The sequence below is a fragment of the Syngnathoides biaculeatus genome, chromosome 18 (assembly GCF_019802595.1).
Source record: "Syngnathoides biaculeatus isolate LvHL_M chromosome 18, ASM1980259v1, whole genome shotgun sequence".
Classification (NCBI taxonomy): Eukaryota; Metazoa; Chordata; class Actinopteri; order Syngnathiformes; family Syngnathidae; genus Syngnathoides; species Syngnathoides biaculeatus.
The window spans coordinates 11,673,345-11,696,473 of NC_084657.1; the positions used below are offsets into that span (position 1 = coordinate 11,673,345).

The 23,129-nt window shown below is 40.9% G+C and overlaps 1 protein-coding gene across 3 annotated transcripts in view; it reads right to left on the reverse strand.

Annotated features, from left to right (window-relative positions):
* The window catches only part of tmem132e (transmembrane protein 132E), a 248,658-nt gene that overhangs the window by 38,377 nt on the left and 187,152 nt on the right, over positions 1–23,129 (reverse strand). For all 3 annotated transcript variants that reach the window (XM_061803292.1, XM_061803293.1, XM_061803291.1), the window contains exon 3: positions 3,617–3,757. In XM_061803292.1, coding sequence (XP_061659276.1) covers positions 3,617–3,757 — 141 coding nt within the window. The remainder of the gene's footprint in view (positions 1–3,616; positions 3,758–23,129) is intronic.

Consider the following 23,129-nt stretch of genomic DNA (forward strand, 5'->3'; position numbering starts at 1 on the left):
TAGTTTTGTTTATAAAAAAAAAAAAATATGCTCTTTCATCATCTCAGGACCAATATCCCACTTCTGACATCATTTGTGAAGGGAGTCTGCATAGTACCTTCAACCAGGATTCTATTTAGTTAAAAAAAAAAAAAAGCTGTGTACTGCAAGACAATTTGGAAGTGTAATGTACAAACAGGACGCTCATTTGCACAAAATATGTTATGTATTTTCAAGTCACAGTGCCCTCAAACTGCCTTTAACCTATCCAAAAACTTTCTGCGAAATAAGATACAAACGGGTGACATTTCATTTTGTAGTGGATCCAAGAAAAAAAAAAAAAAAAAAAAAAACAACACTGAATAATTCAGCCGCCCCCTCCAAAAAGAAGTAACAACTTTGTTTGCCATTTCTTCCCCCGACTTGGCCCGGCGTTATTAATATGGAACAGCTGTTGACCACGATCAATAATGTATCGGGGCCGCACGCCTCACCCGTGAGGAACCGCTCCTGGAGAAAAGATAGAAGGCTAAAAAGAAAAAAAAAAGGAAAGGGGTCACGGAAGATAAATGAACCGCGATTGCGATCTGATGAAGTGAAAACTTGGGGCAAAAATAGAATAATGAAGTGAGTAACGCGAGGAATAGAACCTCTTCGTCGTCGGTCGCGAGACACGGGACCTCCTTGGAGGGTTACGCGGAGGACAAAAGCGCAAAACATATTTAATTCTCTTTACTGATAACTGTACTCCTCACATTAGGAGGGTACTTAAGGGAATAACTGCCTTGAGATATTATATATATATATATATATATATATATATATATATATATATATATATATAGTTTTGGGAGGGGGGCAGGGAGTCCCATGAAAAGTATCCGCAAATTCCTCCGTAACACCTGAAGCTTTACTCGTAAGTCAACTCAAGCGTGGAAGGGGGGGAGGATATAATGTTCTTTACAAGACGATATCATAAAAAAAGAGAACACGGTTTTGCTGGTACATGCGAGCCGAAGCGTGAAAGTATTATGAGCTGCAATGCGCCGGCTTTGTTAGGCCGAGGAAGAGGTACTGAACAAGAAAAATACAAGTAGCAGGCCCTGTGAAAAGTGATTTCAAATTGTTCTCTGAGAACTGATTTTATTTCTGATTACATTCATCCGTTTTTCGTTGCCGCTTATCCTCACAAGGCTCGCGGGGAGTGCTGCAGCCTATCCCAGCTGTCAACGGGCAGGAGGCAGGGGGACACCCTGAACTGGTTGCCAGCCAATCGCAGGGCACATAAAGACAAACAGCCGCACTCACAATCACACCTACGGGCAATTTAGAAGGTCCAATTAATGTTGCATGTTTTTGGGATGTGGGAGGAAACCGGAGTGCCCACCCGGAGAAAACCCACTCAGGCACTGGGAGAATATCCAAACTCCACATAGGCGGGGCCGGGATCCATCCCGGGTCCTTAGAACTGTGAGGCCAACACTTTACCAGCTGATCCACCGTGCTGCCTGATTACATTCAGTGTAAAAAAACAAAACAAACAAAACAAAAAAATAAAACAATAACTCCTGACTGGGGTTTTCCGCAACGCACTGTAAAAAAAACGTCCTACGGGCAATTCCAGGGCATCTTGACTTTGATGTTTTATCAGTCTGTGGTGACCCGGTCAGAAGTGGTACTGGTCACGTATGTTCATGATATAATACTTATCTATATTTTTACCGAAAGACAGCTTTCCGCTAACTTTTCAATAGCAACAGCTGCTTTAGTTTATTTACGCCAGTGATTCCCAAACAGTGTACTTGTGTGCACTCTTCAGGTGTGCCGTGGGAAGTTATCCAATTTTATGTAATTGCTAAAAAAAAAAAAAAACAAAACATTTATTTCCAAGAAATAATGGATCTTTATTCATCTATTTATGCCAGTGAGGCACAATGACAGACGGAACAAAAAAATCCTCTTCTATTAGATGGCAGGAAGTGCATACAGTCATTAATCGATCCATTTTTGGTGACATTTACTTTTGTTGGTGTGCCGTGGGATTTTTTTCAATTGTAAAATATGTGCCTTGACTCCATCAAGGTTGGAAATCACTGATTTACGCTACAAGACAGTGAAACGCGACAATGCTGCCACTCATTAATGCGAAAATTCTGAAAAAGATCAAAGGCGTAGTGACTGGATTACTTTCCCTGCATGCTTTAAAAAATATTTTCAGGGAATTGCACGACATTTTGTCATTGACGTTGATTTGCCATCTTTTAGAGCCAATGTGTTTTTCTTTGTTGAAGTGACTTCTGTTATTTGTGCCTTTGATCGGAATGTTTTTATTTGATCTATTTTATACATTTTATATATAAAATATATATATATATTTTATATATTATTTTTTATTTTCAGTTGGACACTACAAGTCAGCAAAAAGATTTTTAAAAATCTATTCTTTAATGCTTATTATGCGCAAAAAGAAAAATCGCACACTCGTAACATTGCAGTCCACGTTCCAAAATATATTTCCCGTAGAAAATAATCAATTCCTGGATCAAGGTCCCGTCACCGTAATAAAACCTTTATGAACAACTCAGCGGTATTTGCACCGGGAGTTTCAACAAGATAAAAAATAACGCGAACATTCTCGCACGCTTGTCTCCGCACATGTTTGGTGTCAAAGGCAGGTGTCGCCGCACCTTCTCGCCTTGTCGTCTAAATAATGGATGAGGCAAGTTTTCTCCCAGAAGTCGCTGACATAATTACCGCTCTATGACAAGCGCTCACGTCGGGAGTCTTTGTCACGTTGTCATTCGCTGAAGTCGCCTCACGAACGGGGGAGGGTGGGGGGTGGTTGGTTGGGGGGGGGCGCGTCTGTAGCATGAAATGTTGCATCTTTTTAAATGGTGGTTTGAACTCATACGCTGACGGCAAGATTATGTATAGCCGATGATATATGATATTCGAGTTCTAAAGCAGTCAATGGGAGTGAGTCATTTTTGGGGACTCCTGTTTGTTGTAGGGAAAAAAAAATCATTTTTCAATTACACAGTAAAGAAAAAAATAAACAGCTAAACAAGCAGAAGGTCATGAGGCAACCAAGAAAAACAAAATGTGCCCCAAAAAAGTTACAAGAAAAATTGTACAACTCTTTTGGTAATATTATTTAATTCTCGTAACATGACTTTCAAGTTACCTGCCTTTGAAGTTATGATAATGACAACTGCATGGAATTTATTTATTTTTTTTTACGTTATGAGAAAAAAAGATCTAACGCTACAAATAAAAAGTCAAAAGGTTGGGGAAAAAAAAGTCAAAAGTTCCTCCTTTTTAAAGTTGCCTTATTTGAATCCTCATCTAGTCAAAAAAAAAAAGTTGCAATATTAGAAGAAAAAAGTTGTAATATTACAGGGTTACAGTCAAAGTTAATTTGTTGCAAAGTTGCAGTAATTAAGTTGTGCTGTTATGAAAACTCAAAACTTCAAATCATGTCAGCAGGACAAACAAAGGTGGTCATTCCCCCCCACCCTCTGGTGATCCTACAACAATATTCTGGTGCAATTACATTATTGCGATGAAAAAGTCTAAATCTGTGTTTTATTATTGCAAAATATTACTGTCATCATGATTGGATGCAGTGTGGACTCACCCTGGTTTGACAGCTTTGTTCTTGTTCACATTAATGGTCGTGATGGAATGCTTGGCACCGGACAGAACCTCCCAGTCCACCTTCCACTGGGCGTTCTTAGACTTGGTCTGGATCAGGTTCACCCCTTTCTTGGCTTTCACTCTGCAGGGGGGGGTAGTGAGGTGGGGGGAGGGAAAAAAAAAAAAAAGATCAATTTTATTACTGGAAACGATTTATGTCCGGGGTCGGAGGCTGACGGTGCGCGGCTGCCCGCCTCTGCGCCTCGGCGTCACGGCCAAAGCAATTCCGCAGATGAATCAATAAGTGAGATGAATGAAGACGGTGGCGGGGGAGATAAACGAGAACGGAAAAGGTTGAGACCACTCTCGGGTCAGAGGGCATCGCTGACGTTTTCGTGCGGGATTAAATTGAGGAAGGCTTTGCCAAGCCTTTAAAGTTGTGGGAAGTCGCCATGTTCAAATACTTTGCTGTGGCACTTGAAAAAAGCTCTAATTTGAGAGCAATGAAAATACACATTTTCATTCTTCCGCCATGAAATTTTAGGACTCGCTAAAATAACCTCAAATAAATAAAACACGTGAAAACATTTGAAATTATATTGTACAGGTGCTTGTCTCGTCTGTCTGTGTCAATTTTCGAATATTGGCAAAGTGTTTATTTTTTTTACATATCGGCATTGTCGACGGGTTTCAAACCTGCGTGAGGGGACCCAGATGGATTTTCTGCAGAAAAGATTTACCAGTGTGTTAAATCAAGAATCATGCAAATCTTGAAACTGAACAAGGTGTGCATTATTTATGAGGCAGTGGTAAAGGTGTTCACGAGAGAGCTTGAAACAGTTTCTGTGACGTTTCCATTCAAAGGTTCCCGCAGGAACAACTACCTGTTCGTCTTTGAAGGGTCATGAGGGAATCTCCAAACAGTGGATGAGTCTAATTTATGGATATGTATTTTTGTGGGACAGTGAGGATGGTGTCCACGTTGGGGAGTTTTTGGAAAAGTCCCGAGAAATGTCTTTCCAAAACATTTGTACAGGTTCCTGCAGAAAACGCCATAGACCGGGTAACAATTTGCGTCACTGTTGCGGCGTTATAACGCTTCCGGCGATCGATGTCCGAACACAAATGGCGGGGAAATCAGAATCAGCTTTTTCTCCGGCGGTCGGTGCCGCCCTGGTACGACGTTCAGAACAAAGAACAAGGAACAACGTCGCAACAAGAACAAAGAACAAGAGACATTTCTGTTCATAGGAACTACCGTAATTCCCGCCCTACAGAGCGCACCTGGTTATAAGCCTCACCCAGTACATTTGTAAAGGAAATACCATTTGGTACTTACATAGGCCGCAGCCGTGTAAAAGCCACAAGTGCCCACATTGAAACATGAGATACTTACAAAGAAAGACCGTACACAGAGTTTAACACTAGCGCCGCACTAACAGGACCGGTTTAAAAAAAAAAAAAAAACATACCGGTAAAAATCACTGAGACGTGGCAGTAACACGCAAGTGCAGCCGGTAAAAGTCACTTCCTTGGCACATATATTCCACCAGTCTCACTCTTACAATTGCGCCAGTTAGAAAAAAAAAAACCACAAATTAGCCGCATCACCGCATAATCCGCAGGGTTGAAAGCGTGTGAAAAAAGTTGCGGCTTATAGGCCGGAAATTACGGTATCCCTTATAAGTCAAGACAGAAAGAGATAGAACAAAACTCAGAAGCTATATTGTTTTCTGCAATGACTAATTTATTACTGCAGCTTACAGTGTAGTTATGACCGTCTCCATGTATGTTTTTATTACAGATGGAAAGAGCAGCACAATGTCCATTGAAGCGAAAAATGTGCCAAAAAGCAAAAAGTAATTCATTCCCTTCTATTTAATCAGGATATAACGGTGTGTTTTGATCAAGTAAAAATACGATAGAGCGTTATTTTCCTTGTTAGAAAAATGTTCATATTTATGGGGGCGCGGGACTTGGCATTTCCATTCAGTTAAACGGGGAGTGTTGATTTGAGATTCGAGTGAATTGAGGTACCAGCGTTTGAACTCTCACCTCAAGGCACCACTATAAGTTTTGCAAGTGCTTGAGCACCCCTAACAAGGCTGCACTAAACACAACTAAATATTTATTATAATTGTAATATTTTGGGGGTGTTTGGAGCCAGATCCAAAAAGCACGAACAAGCGTTTTTGTCCAACTTAAAAGCGTCGAGCGTAAGCATCCGTCACAGGTTGCAGCGATTAGAACATTGTTTCTTGTTGTTGCACCTCTCATTACAGCCGACACGCACGAATTAGCCTACGTGTTGAGCGGAGATCAAACAGAAATATGTAACGTGAACAAATCATCTCGCGTTTGATGTCAGCAGGAAAAGAGGCTAAACAAGGTGACCCAGTTGCTGTTGATTAGTGAAGGCAAATATTGAGCATAGATAGCAGATATATATATATATATTTTTTTTACAATTTATTGAATCGACCCGCCCCCCCCTCCCACCCCCGACGACCAACTCTATTAATGCCCGATACCTTCGCTAACGCTAACCCCGTAAAGAACAGGATGCCGCCTTTTCAGACAAGCTGGCACCGATTTTGCTAAATGAGAACGGAACAGCGGGACCCGCGGGAGCGCCGCGTGGATTCCGACTCCCCTTCGAAGAACGTTAACGCTGATTAATGAGAAGAACGGCTTCGGGCTGATGTGGAACGTTAAGCAGCTGCGATGTAAATGCGGGGAGGCATGCGGCGACGCAGCCCAAGCCCGAAAGTCGGTCCCAACTCATTTGCCGCCGTTTACATTGTCGGTGGTTGTGAAATATTTGGAGTGCGTTTTTGTTGACGTACCATGGCAATATTTTTTTTTGTAAATGTTTTCAATATTATTTAATTTATTTAGCATTTCTTTGTTCATTCATTTGTTTAAGTATAATATTTTATTATATATTATTCCAATTTTTAAAAACATTTGTATATATTTTAAATAAATTAATCAAATAAATAAATGAATATATTTGTAGTGATATATTCTTTCCCCCATTCACAGCATTTTTTTTTGTTTTTGTAATTGTCTTGCTCCCAGAAGATAAAATAAGACTATAATTTATTTCAAGAGGTGCAAAAATGAATCGATTCATCGACAACTAATCGATTACCGAATTAATCAATGACCATTTTGATTTTAAATTGATTAAGAAACATCGCCAAAATCAAAATAATCTGAATTCAGCAGAATGGTCCAAAAGCAGACTGATTGATTATTTTTGTTTTGAATGAAGGTAAAACATTTGCAAACGTGCTTTTATTGCGTAATACAATGATCAACATTTTTGCCCATTTTCTTACGAACCAAACCAGTATCTCAATCAAAATCAATACATCTGTGCTTTTGCTGCAACATAAGTTTCAAATAACGACCTGTTTTTCAATAAAGAAATATACATTTATGTTTTTTGTAGGGCACGGTGGATCAGCTGGAAAGTGTTTGCCTCACAGTTATGAGATCCAGGGCTCGATCCTGTTCCCGCCTTTGTGGAGTTTGCATGTTTTCCCTGTGCCTGCGTGGTTTTCGTCCGGGTGAGCACTCCGGTTTCCTCCGACACCCCAAAAACATGCAACATTGATTGAACACTCTAAATTGCCCCTAGGTGTGATTGTGAGTGCGGCTGTTTGTCTCTATGTGCCCTCTGATTGGCTGACAACGAGTTCAAGGTGTACCCGTTGACAGCTGGGATAGGCTCCAGCACTCCCGCGGCCCTCTTGAGGATAAGCGGCTAAGAAAGTGGATGGATGGATTTGTTTTCGTCTGATTAATCCTCTAAAATTTGGGCAGATTAATCAATGATTAAAATACTGTAATATTATTGAGACAAGCCTTCTCTTTTTAAATTGTCTGACGTTTCCTTTCAAACGTCAACTTGCCGGTCCCTCTCGTGAGTACGGCTCTGATTTCATGCTAATAATAAAACACCAGATACACAGCCGAGGCACCTTTTCCCCCTGATCGCGTCTCTTTGGAACGGAGAAATGTGAGTCGCTCAAATATGAAGTCATTTTTTACAAGTGTAGCAACAATAGTGTTGCCCCCCCCCCCCCCCCCCGACAGGTGTCAAGCTCCCAGCCCCCGCCGGTCAACGTACTTGCTTAAGTCAAAACATTGATATTTATGCTCGAACGTGATATTTCGTTAAGTTACTCCCAATTTCCACTAAAGTCCAATCAATTCTGATAATTCCCATGGAAACTTTCCAATTCAGAATAACTACACTTGTGTGCATCCATGTTTTATTAACCGGGGTGTTACCCCTCTTATATGTTCCACCCACACTCGAGCGTGTTGTGGTGGCCATTCATTTCAAAAGAAATATTATTTATAATCCAAGTTTTTAGCCAAAAGTCGACAACAGCGATGAAATCGGGGCATTCGCAAAGAAGCCAAGCGCCTATCGGACACCGTTTAATAGTTTCTGCAATAATCGCTCGAGTTCTACCTCAAGATGTGGGGAAAATAAAGTCGCCATACAAGAGGTTCGATTGGGGGGGCGTCGGAGAAAGCGGCACAGAGTGGTGATCAGCAAGATTGCCAACTATTCCCTGAAGCTTAAAACGGTGGTTTTTTTTTTTTTTCTATTTAAACCTCACTTCCACCGACGCAAGCATGTAATTTACTTCATGCCACTTGTCAAACGAAGGTTTATGAATTCCATTTTACAAAACCTGGCGAAGGCCAGATAATTTCACAACTCTGTGCGCTTTAAGGCAACTTCCAGCTCTGACATAAAGTGCCATAAAACGGTATTTGCCATCTTCCCCAAATTCTTGTTTTTTTTTTTTTTTTGGCGGTTTCCCCACTTTAATGTTTAAGATCAAACCAATTCAAATATTAGATAAAAGATAATTGAAGTAAATGTAAATTTCTGGTGATTTAAAAAATAAAAAACACTCCAAGCTACATGGCTCGAGGTGAAAAATCAATAGACCCCTAAACCTAATAACTGGGTGTGCCATCCTCACAAGCAACTGGTAGTAAGTCTTCCTTATCTCTGTGGAGATATTTTGGTCCACTCTTCCTTGGAGAATTGTTTTAATTCAGCAATACTGAAAGGTTTTTCAGCACGAACAGTCTCTTTAAGGTCATGCTACGGCATTTTAATCAGACACAAGTCCATCCCTTCACTAGGCCACTCCAAAAACCTTCATTTTATTTTTTAAAATCCATTTAGAAGTTGACTTGCTGGTGAGCTTTTGGATCATTACCCTGTTGCAGAACCAAAGTACGCTTCAACTTCACACGCAACATCCTGATGGCTGAATATTAAAATTTTCTGGGAGGCCCCAGAGCTCATTGGTCACTGGGGCTATACTCCCCAAGAGGGGTTCCGTCAGGAAGGGCATCCGGCGTAAAAACTGTGCCAAACAAATATGAGCGTTCATCCGGGATGTCACGCTGTGGTGACCCCTAACGGGACAAGCCGAATGAACTTATTTACTCTCTGGTAAAGAGCTAAAACTGGCATTTTCATCGAACACAGCAAAAGTTGTCCAGGTCCTGAAGGAGCAAGGTAACCCCAAACCATCAAGCTAACACTGTCGACTGATGGTGTGATATTTTTTGTTTGAAATGTTGGTACATTTTCGACACACCCACTTTACAGACCTAGAATGAGCCTAGATCTGCTTTTTGCTCAGCAGTGGTTTGGAGACTCTTCCATATTTCCTTCTTGTTGAGTCATGAATCGTGAGTGACCCCTGGAAGTAAATATGTGCCACCGGGATTTCAACTTGAAATGCCACAGAAAACAGGATTTGAATTTGAAATGTAAAGTGATCACATTTTCAATAGTTGTATTTCGGTGTAACTTTTCAATGTTGACAATTCAACCGGCTCCAATTCGCTGACGAAAATTCACCGTCTGTGCCACCAAGCAGGGTTACTTCAGGTCAGAACCAAACAGCCAGCCAATCGCAGTTCCACTTTCTTCGTCAAGTGTAATTGGATTGGCTGGCTGTTTGGTTCTGACCTGAAGTAACCCTGTCTGGTGGCACAGATGGTGAATTTCAGACAGAGAATTGTAGCCGATTGAATTTCAGACTGCGAATTGTAGCCAGGTTGAATCGTTAACATTGAAAAGTTACACTGAAATACAAACTTTTTAAAATGTCATCATTTTACATTTCAAATTCAAATCCTGGTGCCACATATTTACTTCCGCAGTGCCCTTAACTTTTTACACGATATTGCGACCGCCGTATATCCTTACGGACAGTCAGCGACCGTTCTCCGTTACGGCTCCGATCTAACCTCGGACGGTGGCAAATTGACTATCATAGGCAGTTAATCTATTTTTTTGTTTGAATTTTTTTTTTTTTTACGAAGCACAAGCATTCTCCCACCGGGGAAGAAAGTTCCCGCTGGTTGGAAGAATAAACCCCGAAGCTCCAAAATGTCACATCTGCGGGATAAAGACAAAATGTTTCCGTCATTGTTGCCAATTAATCTCGGAGCGTGCCTGTGGAAATTGTGATTAAAAATAGCCTCTGCCCCTTCGGGACTACCGGGAGGTAGTAATTACGTGCAGTCGTTAGGAAAGGTCACATTAGATGAGCCAGGATGCTTTTTCACGATCATCATCATGATGAGAATGACGAGGAAAAGGAAGATGATGAAGATGTCACCTGCCGGCCTCAAGACTGCGTCGTGTTTGGAATTGCGCCGATTTCTGTTATCGAAAGACAATAACATGTTCACACGTGGATGACAAAAATAATGGATACTTTTCAAGGAGTAAAAAAGTTTTTGAACAGAAAAAGTACATCTTTTGAGAATAAAAAGTTGAGATTTCATCGCAATAATGTTGGGTTGAACTGTACAATGACAAATTTTCATTTTCTTTCAGCAGTCCCCAAGTCACGCCACCATTTTGGAGGTTGTGCACGTCCGCGTAGTCCTCGACGGAGTAACGCAATCAGCGTTTATTTGTCAAAGCGCTGCGTCTGTCCCAAGCGGACCGTTTCAAAAGTAAAACAAATGACATGTCGCTCCCGCGCGCGCGCATAAAAGCTTGCAGACAAATAAGAACGTGCACTTAGTTTGAATTATACATATCCTGCCGCAATGAAATTTGTCGTGTCGGCAGTGGCACAAAGTGTCCCGCCAAGGGAACTAATGGAGCTTCTTCCTTGGGCAGAGGTGGGGGGGTTGAAAAAAGGAGCTTTAGCGTCCAATTTTAGCCGTTGTTTTGCCAAGTTGCGCTAAAGCGAAGAGTGCTTCTTGGGCATTTTAGTGCTGACATTTTATTTGTTTGTTTACTTTCCCGTCGCCATCCATCAGGGACGAGGAGCGCTTGAGAGTCTTCTGTTTGGTTTACAGTGGGCCAAACACTACAGCGAGCTTTTTCTAAAAATACAGCATTCACATAAGATTTAAACCTTTGCGTGGAAAAAAAAAAAAGAAATGTTTTAATAATGTCTGTCCCTGGGAAAAAAAAGTACCAGAATTATAAGACTGTACTTTATTAAATCTTTTTTTAGAAGTATTTTTTTCATAAAAAGTCAGTTTTTAAACAAAGAAAAAGTAAATGGGAACATAAACATAATGTTTGAAAAAATATATCTAATCAGAAAAGGGGCCAGATTTTTTGGGGAATGAAATTTGCAATTTTGCAGTATTTTTTTTTTTAAATAAACAAAGGCGATTTTTTTTCTTTTGAGAAAAAAGTTGTTTCTTGAAGAGAAAAAAAACCTAAGAATAAAGATCTATTTTAACGAGACAAAAACGTCATTGCTGATGAAAATTTGTATTTCTGAGAGAATATAATCTTGGGAAATTAAGCAATTTTTTTCTTCTTTTAATTCATATTTTCAAAAAAGTAATTGTTTTAGAAAAAGATGTATTTTTGTAAGAAATTGCAAGATCTTATCAAAACAATGATTTCGTTTTCGGAGAAAATCAAAGTGTAGGAAAACTCATTTTTCTGAGGAAAAGTTGTCTTTTAAATGGAAAAAGAAAATCATTTTGTTGGATGTAAGAAGTATTTTTTTCAAGAAAAAGTTTGTTGAATTTTTAAGAATAAATTGCAATCTTGCGTGAAAGCAGTTTTTTTTTTTCAACAAAAGTATCTCTAGGTAAAGATTATGCATCTTTGTTAAAAAAAATAATCATTACTTTCTCAAATATTATTTTGTCATTCATATTGAAAAAAAACGTGAAAACGTGATTTTTTTTTTGTGCGACAAAGACAAAACTCAAATGTTGCTGCATGTTAAGGATGAGCGTGAATTAAAAAAAAAAAAAACTATTCAATGGTGTTCCTTAACCAGCGCAGTGGAGCAGCATGTTAAGCCATCTTGGATGTCTCCACCTGGCTACTGTAAATAAAACAAATGAGACTTAAGCCGTGTGTTAGGGATTTGTCTAAAGTTAGCCTAGCATTTAGCGCTAACGCGCGCAGAAAGCCGGTCAATCGCGGAGCGAATTCAGTAAGCCGCTCGGCCCTGATTATCACACCTTTGGTGGTGTCATGCCTTCACGTCACAGAGATTTGAAATATTTCCTACAACAATTAGTTACATCTTTCTTCTGAGCCCCGCATTTCATGTGGAAAGCCCACTCTCGGACGTCAATTAATATTCCTAGTTATCAGACTCTCGGGGCGGCCCTCAGTCAGAGAAGACGGCGGGGTCCAATTTATTTGATGAGGCCTATCGGGCGCAGATGTGCAGAAGGGGTAAAAGAACACAGAGTTGTGCTGTAATAAGAATAATAATCCGAGCGGGGTTGAGTGGACAGCGGTTGCCTTTCAATACGCTGCACTGACTCAAGCTTCAAAGCTACGTTTACGTTACGAATGGAGCAGTCGCAGGAGCGTGGCATGACAGCAATGATTATGCCGCAATGCAAGTGGAGACCGAGTTACAAATACATATATAGTATGGAATGCACTCAAATAGGCATAAATGGATGGAAAAGAAAAAAAGGGTTTTTATTGTTGCTGTAAGAATGAAAACCTTAGAATAAAAATACTTGAACTACAAACTACATACAGCAAAAACATTGATAGTAAAAGGAAAATTATTGATACTGAAGAAAATTTGAAGTATTAGATCTTCATTTGTATTTAAATGGATAACTATTGTTATTTTTTTACAATAAATTCAATATATAAATAAAACATTTGAAAACTTAATATTTAAATTTAAAGAAAAATATTTTTCAAAGCAGATTTAAAAAAATATATAAAACAAAAAAAGCGCCGCAGCAAAGCGGGGATTGCAAAGTATAACGCTGCAGTCTCCAAAAGTCAGTACTTCTAGATCTTTTTTTGGTGCTTGTTTAGATTTTGTGTAATCCTGCTGACTCAAAAACAGCAATTAAAAAAAATCCTTAGCAGAACTAGAATGACAGAAACGAGCTCAAAAAGGTGGGGATGAATTTCAAAGAAGGGTGGGCGGAAGATTGACTCCTGATGTACTCCGGTGGTTCTCTCTCTCTCTCTCTCTCTCTCTCTCTCACACTCACTCACTCACTCACTCACACACACACACACACACACACACACACACACACACACACACACACACACACACACACACACACACACACACACACACCACACACACACACACACACACACACACACACACACACAACACACACACACACCTTCCCTATGGGACCTTCTCTTTCAAATTAGAGCCCTCAGAGGAAAACTAACTCTCTGGGGCCACTCACAAAACATGACTGAAAGAAAAGTTCGCACACACACACACGAACAATTACAGTAACAAGAGTAAATACGATAAATCGCAAAGGAATGGCATTCAGCACCTCACTGTACAAAACTAATAATCATACAGCTGAGGGCCTCGAACTTGAGCTTAAATACTTTTAGCTCCCTCCACACATTGTGCAAATGCAAAGAAATGGGAGTTCAGAACATTCTGACAGCCATAGTTTGTCACAGATGCGAGACCAAACTAAACAACTTAAAAAGCAAATCTATTTTCTGTGACATTTTTGCAGCACAAGCTGATAATATCTAATTCCTGGAAAAAGTGCAAATGACAATATAAAATTATCAGTGAGTAAGCGCAATGTACCCCAACGAGAAGATCCTCTGTCATCATTTCCGCCTGTGTCCTTTTATGAGCGCCAAATATGCTTACCGTAAATGACTGTGGGGGAGAATTGGCTAAGCGCGCCAAGTAGTGTGGTTGTATTTAAATATTACCGGAGGAACATTTGCAAAAAATGGCCTTCCTTGGTGTCGACCAAAATGATCACTTAGCACAAACGGCAATTCCAGAGAAAGCTGAATGTAGAATGGATGGCGCTCGCTACGACGAACTGTGACAAATGAATCTCGCTGCCGGAGCTTGGCAGCTAGCCGTAACAAGATCTTGAGTCAATTAGGGACATCAACAATAACAACCAAAAGCAGTACACAGGCAGCTTGTGGGCATCAACATGCACATTGTGGGAGACCATGGGCCGTTATCTCCAAAAAGTGTTCATCAGAAATTATCTCATGATGTATGCTAACGGCTTTAAAAGTCATCCGACAAATAGGTAGTATTCGACACCTAAACTTCTCCAATCATGTCAGAAAAAGTTGCGGGATTTGTTGGTTGCCATTTTTTGGGCGGAGGTAAAGAATACTCACTAAGTAAAAAAATAAACAAAAAAAAAGCTTCTGATTTTCAATTTTCTCGCAACTACAAATTCTGTTCGGTGTCTCTCGGCTCTTTTCAGGCTCCCTCCTTTCGTCGTGATTTACGTCACACAGTTTGTTACATGGATTATACCGGGCTCAAAGTCTACACTTCTTTCCTCACTTGAAAAAAATCCTCAAAGATTCTCCTGCTTTTCTCTTTTTTAGCAACTCAAAACGTTGCTCCATGTTCCTCAAGGCTCTGTTCTCGGTCCCATCCTGATAGTCATTGCTTACATCCTCGCACGGGGTACCCGCAATTCGTTTGGGATAATACGGAGTTTAACTAGCGGCCTTCCGTCCCGCCTCAAAAATTCTACATTCCTGCATCAGAAGTTCCAAAGTCAAACTCAAGACTCTATATGATGTTCCTTGAAATTTAAGAACATTTCAGTTGATGACTGCTATCCACCCCCATCCTTCCTCAAAACACCCCACGAAAATTCCAAGTTTTTCCACTTTCCATCACACTTTCTGGGGTTTGTGAAACTGAAAAAAATTCCCGGTGTTCCCCGAGGCTTTGTTCTCGGTTTCCTCCTCCATCATGTCTCCGAATTTTCTTATGACGATGACATCCTGATGCACTCCGCTGTTTCACACGCAGTCCCTCCCAAGAGGACCTTCTCTTTCAAATTGGAGGGCTCCAAATAAAACATTCTCTGGGGACCCTCACAAGACAAAGTGTACGAAACGTTCTGCCACACAGGTGCGTGCGCCTTTATAACAACAGGTTTTCAAATTCCGATCACATGAAGCCACAGTTTATTTCTTGGCTGTTTGTTGGGTTGCCATGGTAACAATATCCATGGTTCACCAGTCACAGGTAACTCTCAAGATGGGTTTTTTCTCCCCCCACCGCTTTTAGTCTTTCGCCGCTTTTTTTCCAAGTCTCCGACTCAAGAGGCGGAACAATCAGAAAGTCGTCGGCTTTTGCTCCCCGACCTTTTGTTTTGTTTGAGAAATTTACTTGAACCTGAAAAAGTTCCTTTTTTTTTCTTGGGTATTACTATGTCAGTGTTTAATATGACACCTCCATCTTCTCTGTCTTGTTCAGTGCGCTGCCCTTTTCGAAAATAATAACACCGGATTCATTTCAAGTGAATATACATCAGGTAGAGCACTTTTTTTTTGGGGGGGGGAATCAATGAAATATCACATTCGCCCGCTTGCACACAGAATAACCACCGCTGTGAAAAGCTCACGGAAGAAACGGGAAAGTGTTTACAACAATCTGAACAAAGAACTTCCATTTGAGGCCATTCGAAAGGAAATGTAGTGTCGCTACGTTAGCTTTTAAGGTTTGCTCAGTAGATTTTTTTTCCCCCCAAATGACTCTGAAGACTCTCAAGACTCAAAGTTGGAGCCATGATGATTGGCCTCTGGTGGACAAAGGACTAGCAGATTCCATTTGAGTGAAGCGCAGACTCCTACGTTAGCATCTTGCGCTGACCGCTAGTTCAATGGATTTATTAATGCTCTTTTTGTTAACTAAAGAAGACTTTGAATTAGAAAAATGGAGGTACGCACTGGAAATGAGAGGAATGAAGATTTGTAAGTAAAACAGAATATATGCGTGTAATTGAGAGGGGCAGAGGAGGAAGAGTAAAGCTCCACGGAGAAGAGATAGAGAGGGTGGATGACTTCAAATACTTGGGGTCAACAATACAGAGCAATGGAGAGTGTAGTAAGGAAGTGAAGAAACGGGTCCAAGCGGGTTGAACTGTTGGCGGAAGGTGTCTGGTGTTCTATGTGACAGAAGAGTCTCTGCTAGGATGAAGGGCAAATGAGGCCGGCCGTGATATTACGGATTAGAGACGGTGGCACTGAAGAAACAACAGGAAGCAGAACTGGAGGTGACAGAAATGAAGACGCTGACGTTCTCGCTCGGAGTGAGCAGCATGGAGAGGGTCAGAAATGAGCTCATTAGAAGGACAGCCAAAGTTGGATGTTTTGGAGACTAGGTTAGAAAGAGCAGACTGTTTTTTGGACATGTCCAGAGGCGAGAGAGTGAGTATGTTGGTAGAAGGGTGCTGAGGATGGCGCTGCCAGGCAAAAGAGCGAGAGGAAGACCAAAGAAAAGGTTGATGGATGTTGTGAGGGAGGACATGAGGACAGTGGGTGTTAGAGAGGAAGATGCAGGAGATAGGCTTTCATGGAACAAGATGACACACAGTGGCAGCCCCTAACTGGACAAGCCGAAAGAAAAAGAGGAAGACGAACAAGAAGAAAGAAGACTTTCAGATGGAGAAATGATTGACTGACTTTTCGTGTGCAAACAACATTAATTAGGATCTTCAATCTGGATGAAGTGCAGACTAAAAACTAACTTTAGCAACTTGTGCAAGATCGGTAACGTTCCTCTTGCAGTTTTTGTCTCATCATTACGAGTCAGAGCCAGGGCCGATACTGACCCGATTGGTTTGTGAATAAAGGATTATTGATTTCAGTACACCCGCGTAAAAACACACTGCTATGTTAGCCAATACCTGAGTAGCTTTAATTATTAATGCACAGGGAACTATGCAGAAAGTCTCCTTTTTCTGATTTGACATATTTTGGTTCGATGCTGCTCTGTAGGTTAGCGACGTTTTTCAAAACCAGAGTTGCCGGCTCTTCCATGACGCCTTGACTCCATCTGAGTGAAGACAAGCTGCTATATTAACTTCTAGCCAAGCAGTTTTAAGCAGTGTGCATTGAACTTCTCATTTACATTACCAAACTCGTTTGAAGGACTGTTTATGTGGATGGGTAGGTACTGCTATTATTGTTAGCAACAGAGATTAGCAAATGAGCTCAGCAATTTACTCTTTCTTTGCGCGAACTGGGATATCTTCTTGCGTTATGTAGGAGTCTATCTGAGGTAGGCGTCTATTTGCATTTGTGGATAACGGTCAAAGGGCTGCCATAGTATGTACAGCTTTTTTGATAAATAGCATTCTAATGGGCTCAACTCATAATTAGAGTTACGAGCATTTTTTTTTTCTAGAAGCAATTGAAATACTTCATGAATTCGGACCAAGACAAACAAAAAAAGATTTGCCGCTAGTGTTCAATGAAATACAATCCATACGTCCATTTCTTGGTCTGCAAATAATAAATAGATAGATAAACAAATAAATAGATACCACAGCTAGATGAAATGGCCACCATGTCAACAAAAGATGGCGACATGATTTGTTTGTTTATAGGTCGCACCAACTGGCTCGTGCAACATTAATGCCTGCTACGATCCCCCATGAAATGTGGGGCCATCTTCATAAAAGACTTAAAAATGGAACAACAGATGTAGCGCACGCACGAAGCCTGCCAAAAGGTTCTTAATGCACTTGCGGCATTTGTGGCATTGGGGCAGATGGCACTCGTCTGCTAATGACTATTTTACTGCGTCTACTTGTCGCCTGTCACAGAAATGCTGGGTCAGGATTGATTGGATTTCTGAGTCAGATTTGCTACAAAGAGTCGGATGGTCCGGACTTTTACTGCAGGACCTGTTTTCGCCTCAGAGGTCGAGCAATTCAGAGTTTCTAAGTTTCGTTTCTAAGAAAAAAAAAAAAAAGTTGCCTAGCATTTTTTTCAAGGAAATCATCAACTTGTGAGAGTGAATCACTTTGACTAGATGGAGCAGGAGTGGAGATGTAGCTTGCTACAATAGCAACTAGCTGCAAGCTAAGTAGCTTTAATAGTATGCAAGGAACTTGGTTACTGAAATGCTCAAATATTTTCTGTGAGTGCTGTAATCCATCTGTTTCACTGGCATTTCACTGACTGAAGATGTATACTGCTACATTAGCTTCTCACACTAGCATAGTAGCTTGAATAATGCAAAAGGAACTTGTAAAGTTCGCCATAATGTTTCACTGCACAAAAATGTATGTGTGGACTGCTCATTAGCTGCAAGTTCGGTGGTTTCCATATTATTTTCCGTTTGCCAAATCCAACTATAAACCTAATTCATGTACTCGTTCTGCACCTTCAAGAACGCTGCATGACACAAATGCTTTTCAGTATATGCAAGGATAAAGTCTAATGGATACATGTGTTGTGCAAACACATAAATAAATGTAATAGATTATTGCTGGTTAGACTTCCCCTGATTCCTTCTTTTATCCAGAACAGCAACATGGGGGAAACCCCGGAATTGAATGAACTGCAGACATCGGGCAGCCACTTAAATCCTACCTACTGAGGCAGAAAAATGCCAGGTCAACATTGTCGCTCCAGTCTGTGTCAGTAAATTTTAAAAAGGTATATTGGGGTGGGGGGGTGGAGGCAAAAAAACATCAACTTGTACGAGATGTGTAAATGTTACAGGTTACAATGGCACTCCGGCTTTCTTAACATCTCCTATTGTACTTTTGAAGAGGACAAAACTACAGAATCAGTGTCTTCACTTCATTTCATGTTGATTCCATTTATGCTGAACAGTGACATTGGAAAAGATGAGGAAAATAGCAGCTTTTACAGGCACCACTACAGCGCTGATAATAGCCCCAAAAGCCGCAAAATTGCCAGGTCCACTTCTTGCCTCCATTCGATTGTTTTTGCCATTCACATAGACCACAGACGAGGGGAAAAAAAATTACTTTTTTTTTTTTTTTTAAATCTGCTGTAGCGTGCTAAACATTGTGGAATTCCCTTGTGCACGTCCCTAATTCTGCATCTGGTATTACTTCCTAAACCACAAAATTGCTGTGTCAACTTTGCCCAGATTTCCTCAAGTGGATGTAATTGTAACTGACCCCGATGACAGGAGCGATTGCTTGTCGTTAAACCCCGGCGACCGCTTAAACCTGACTTCATAATTCAACGTCGAACGTAAACCTCTGCAAGGCTGCGACCACTGAGACGTTTTCACTTCGAGGGGTACTCACTTTTGTTGCCAGTGTTTCAGACATTAATTGCCATTTGTTGAGTTATTATAAGGGCACAGTAATGGCCTGCTGTTATACAACCTGTACACTGACGAATTTACACTGTACCAAAGTGTCATTTCTTCAAGTGCTGTCCCATGAAAGGCATCATAAAATATTTACAGAATGTGAGGGATGTACTCACTTTTTGTGAGATAGTGTACGTGTGCGCAAAGCGTGTGTATATTAGCCACGACAGCGACAGCCTGGACGTCCCGCTAACACGGGAGCGACGAGCCGGAAGAACATATCTCCGCCCGATGTCAAAAGTCAGCGCAAGTCCGTCAGTTTACGAGCTTCCGCAGCTGGCACCCCGACGTGTACCTCTCGCGCAACATTTTTAGTCTACAGCCAGGTCCCAAAAACTTGTTTGCCCCCCAGTCCTTGCTCCACATATGCCACAAATATGACTCATTCGGCGATCACCTGGCCACTTAAGGTGTTTCCGGTGGCCCCCGTGGAGTGACGCGCTGCCGCCGCCAGCGTTTTCACGCATGAGCGGGTTTCCTCTACAGAGCGAGAGCGTGCATCCAAAGGTGAACTGCGATGATGCATCGCTGTGGTTTCTTGCGCTAAAAGGTTAAGGCTGTTTTTAGAGTGTAGGACACATGTCAACACATTGAATATGCACGCTTCAGACCTTGTGGTGCATCAATCCATTTTCCAAGCCGCTTCGCCTCATAAAGAGGTGGCGGAAGTGTCGGTGCCCGTCCCAGCAAAGTTTGGGCGAACGGCGGACTGCACCCTGAACTGGTCCCACAGTCAGTTCCATTTTGAAAAATGGAGGGATTGCTTGATTTGTTGGGAGTGGGGAGAACTTTGATTTTAATGTCACAATGCATCGCTGCGTAATTCAAAAATGAAGAAAACCACTTATTCAACACTACTTACCACACTCTACTGACAACTATACTATCTATAACATTGACCGACAGCTACCTTTTTTAAACCATGTAATATACCGATAATAACTACCTCCACTTGCACCGTCTACCTAGAACTATCATTCCGACATCCTCTACTTTCTACTACCCTCCCTACACCTACTTCGAACAACCCAACCTACTCCTAGCAGTAGACTTTTACATACCATTCGGATTTTTCTGTAGGGTACGGCGGCATATGGAACCCCTAAAAGAAGAGTAAGACTCTCGTCTACTGTGTAAACAATAACATTGCAGCTCAGCCTCTGGCTAGTTGCCTCCACAACTCATGGTAGGGTTTTTGTAGTACACCAAACTTGTGTGAACCTGTTTAAAACAGCATGAGTGCATCTACCTACAACTACTCTCCCTGTAGTATCTCAAACTGTACTGAAAAACAACCTACCTATTCCTCTATCTATACTGTACTGCTATTACTGTTCTTACGAAAACTACCCGGTGCCAAACATTCTTTTGCCACTCGCTGCAAATTCAATTTGCACTTTGAGCAGGAGGCAATAATTACTACCCACATGCGGGCATGTAGCAATTTCCTTAAGTAAATCAAGTGCTAATATTATCAACAAATGCAGTTAGACAGCTTGCTCGGCTTTGCGCTTGTTGCCTGGTAACAAGCATTGTCAAACCCCGATTTGGCCAGGAGAGATTTTATTTTTATTCTTTTCCTTTTAATTTAATAAGCGAATGTGAGTCAGGATTGGTGAAAGTAGCGAGAGACGTAGCGTTACCGGGGCAACCGAGAGCGTCCTTCACTGTCACGAGTTCGGAGAGTCAGCGACGTTCGCGACATTAGCATAACGGAATTACGTACGGCGGGTGTGCATATGTAAGTCGTGCTGCTGAGGGCTGTGAGTCATCTCTGTTGCATACGTGCCGGCAACTATTAGCGTGTTAAAACATAAATACAACATGTACATGCATTTGACTATCAGGATTTTTATAAAACATTTATGTTAACGTGGGACCCGGTAACACAAATGAGCCCTTGAAATACAGATCTTTATATACATTTGCAGATTTCAGATAATTTAAAACGATTCAAATAGTACTATCACATAAATAAATTGGATATTTGATCCAAAACGATTCAAATAGTACCATCAAATAAATAAATTGGATATTTGATCCGGTACGACTAAATAATACATGGAAAATCGATACTAAATACATCTATATCCTGTGTATTTGTGAGTGAATAATGAAAAATAAAAGTACTTCAAAAGAAAGAAAAAGAAAACATGAAATGATAACGTTAAATACAAAACAAAACTGAATGAGTGAAATACATTTCTATTTATCTACCTAAATTATCTACAACTTTCTCTAATTCTAGTTATTATTATTAACCAGTAATTGAAAATAAAATTGTTTTTAAGTTTGAATAGGTAAACAAATTAGAAATAAAAATGTGAAGGAAAATCCTCATAAACGAGATGAGCAAAAAAATAAAAGTCGTAAATATTTTATACTTTTTCATTTTGAAGATTGGTTTTAAAATCATTTATAGTTGGTTTAAAATCAGAATACAAAAGAATAAATACACGAATAAAATAAGTCAAATAACTTGAAAATGTTAAACACCAACACACAAACACGCAGACACACGCACTCTTTTCCTGAACAGCTGTTTTGCATCCGGATCATTTTTCTCGTCAAAATGATTCATCTCTATAATACACAACACACTTTGATCTGGCAATCAGGGATGTCGGGGGATTAAAGGGAGGATGCAAATAGAATTACTGCTCGCAGCTTTCGAAGGCACAGGCAGGTTGCGCATGTTTGCTTTGCATCTGGTAGGGGAGGGGTTGGGGTGGGGGGGATTGTAGGTAGGCTGTCATTTATGTTTTTGGCACTGCCAGCGGGGGGATTGCGACAGAAGTGTGCTTCCTTAGAGGCATTTCCTTAACAACTGACACCATCCGTTATCCAACATCTCAGTAGCTGGCAGGAATTTTTTTTTTATTAAAAAAAAAATGCTCCAAAAGCAGAACAAGAGAGTACAATTTCACTTGTCCGGACCATCACGCCGAGAAAGAAAACTTTTATTGCTGCGGTGTTTATTCAAAGCAATTCGATGACTGTGGCAAAGGAGTCGACTGGATGGCGGGTGACCGGAGTCCATCGACTTGATAATAATGCCTAACAGCATTTACAAATGTAACCCCCTTCTCCACAAAATCCATGATTATGACCAACAAAATTAAGTTTGAACAAAGAGGTCGAGGATTATGACAAACAATACTGAGAATTGTGCCGAGCGAAATCGTTCGAAACCATTTTCTATGTGGCTTGTCCTCATTAGGATAACTGGAGTAGATCACTTGCTCACATTAAAAAAAAAAAAAAAAAACTACACAAACCGCCATCGGCGTGAACTAAAGATATTTTGGACTAAGGTCAAAAAAGTAAATAATTAATAAAGAATTAATAAAAAAAGAAATTGATGATCATACCCAAAGAAATCTGCGCCCTTGAGGAATAGGGAGAGATTGCGGACCTTACCAACAATTCACTTTATGTCCATGTTTGTCATTGCTGGGAAACGCACGTTTTGCATCAAACGACCCATATTTTGTAAATACAAAAGTAAAAATAATATGGTGCTACTGCCACCTAAGAGGGTGTTCACAAAATGTCCTGCTTGGGCAGGGAGGCATCCGCGCTCGGAATTATTCTAATTTAAATCAGTGTAACATAACTTTCCCTTCCGGCAGCAAGAAGGCAGGCAGATGTACCTCTGCTCCGGAGCCCACTTCTCCCCCGAGATGCACAAAGAAGAAGCAAAGATGAAAGAAGTAGACTTTTCTTTTTTCCTCCCCACTCGGGTGCTCCGAGGAGTCGAGTTTTGACTGTGTGGGTGGCGACGGGTGGCGGCGAGGTTACACAACCGGCCTCGCTCGTCATGGCGACGACGTGTTAAAGGAGCTGGTGTTGTGGTTGAAGGTGGTC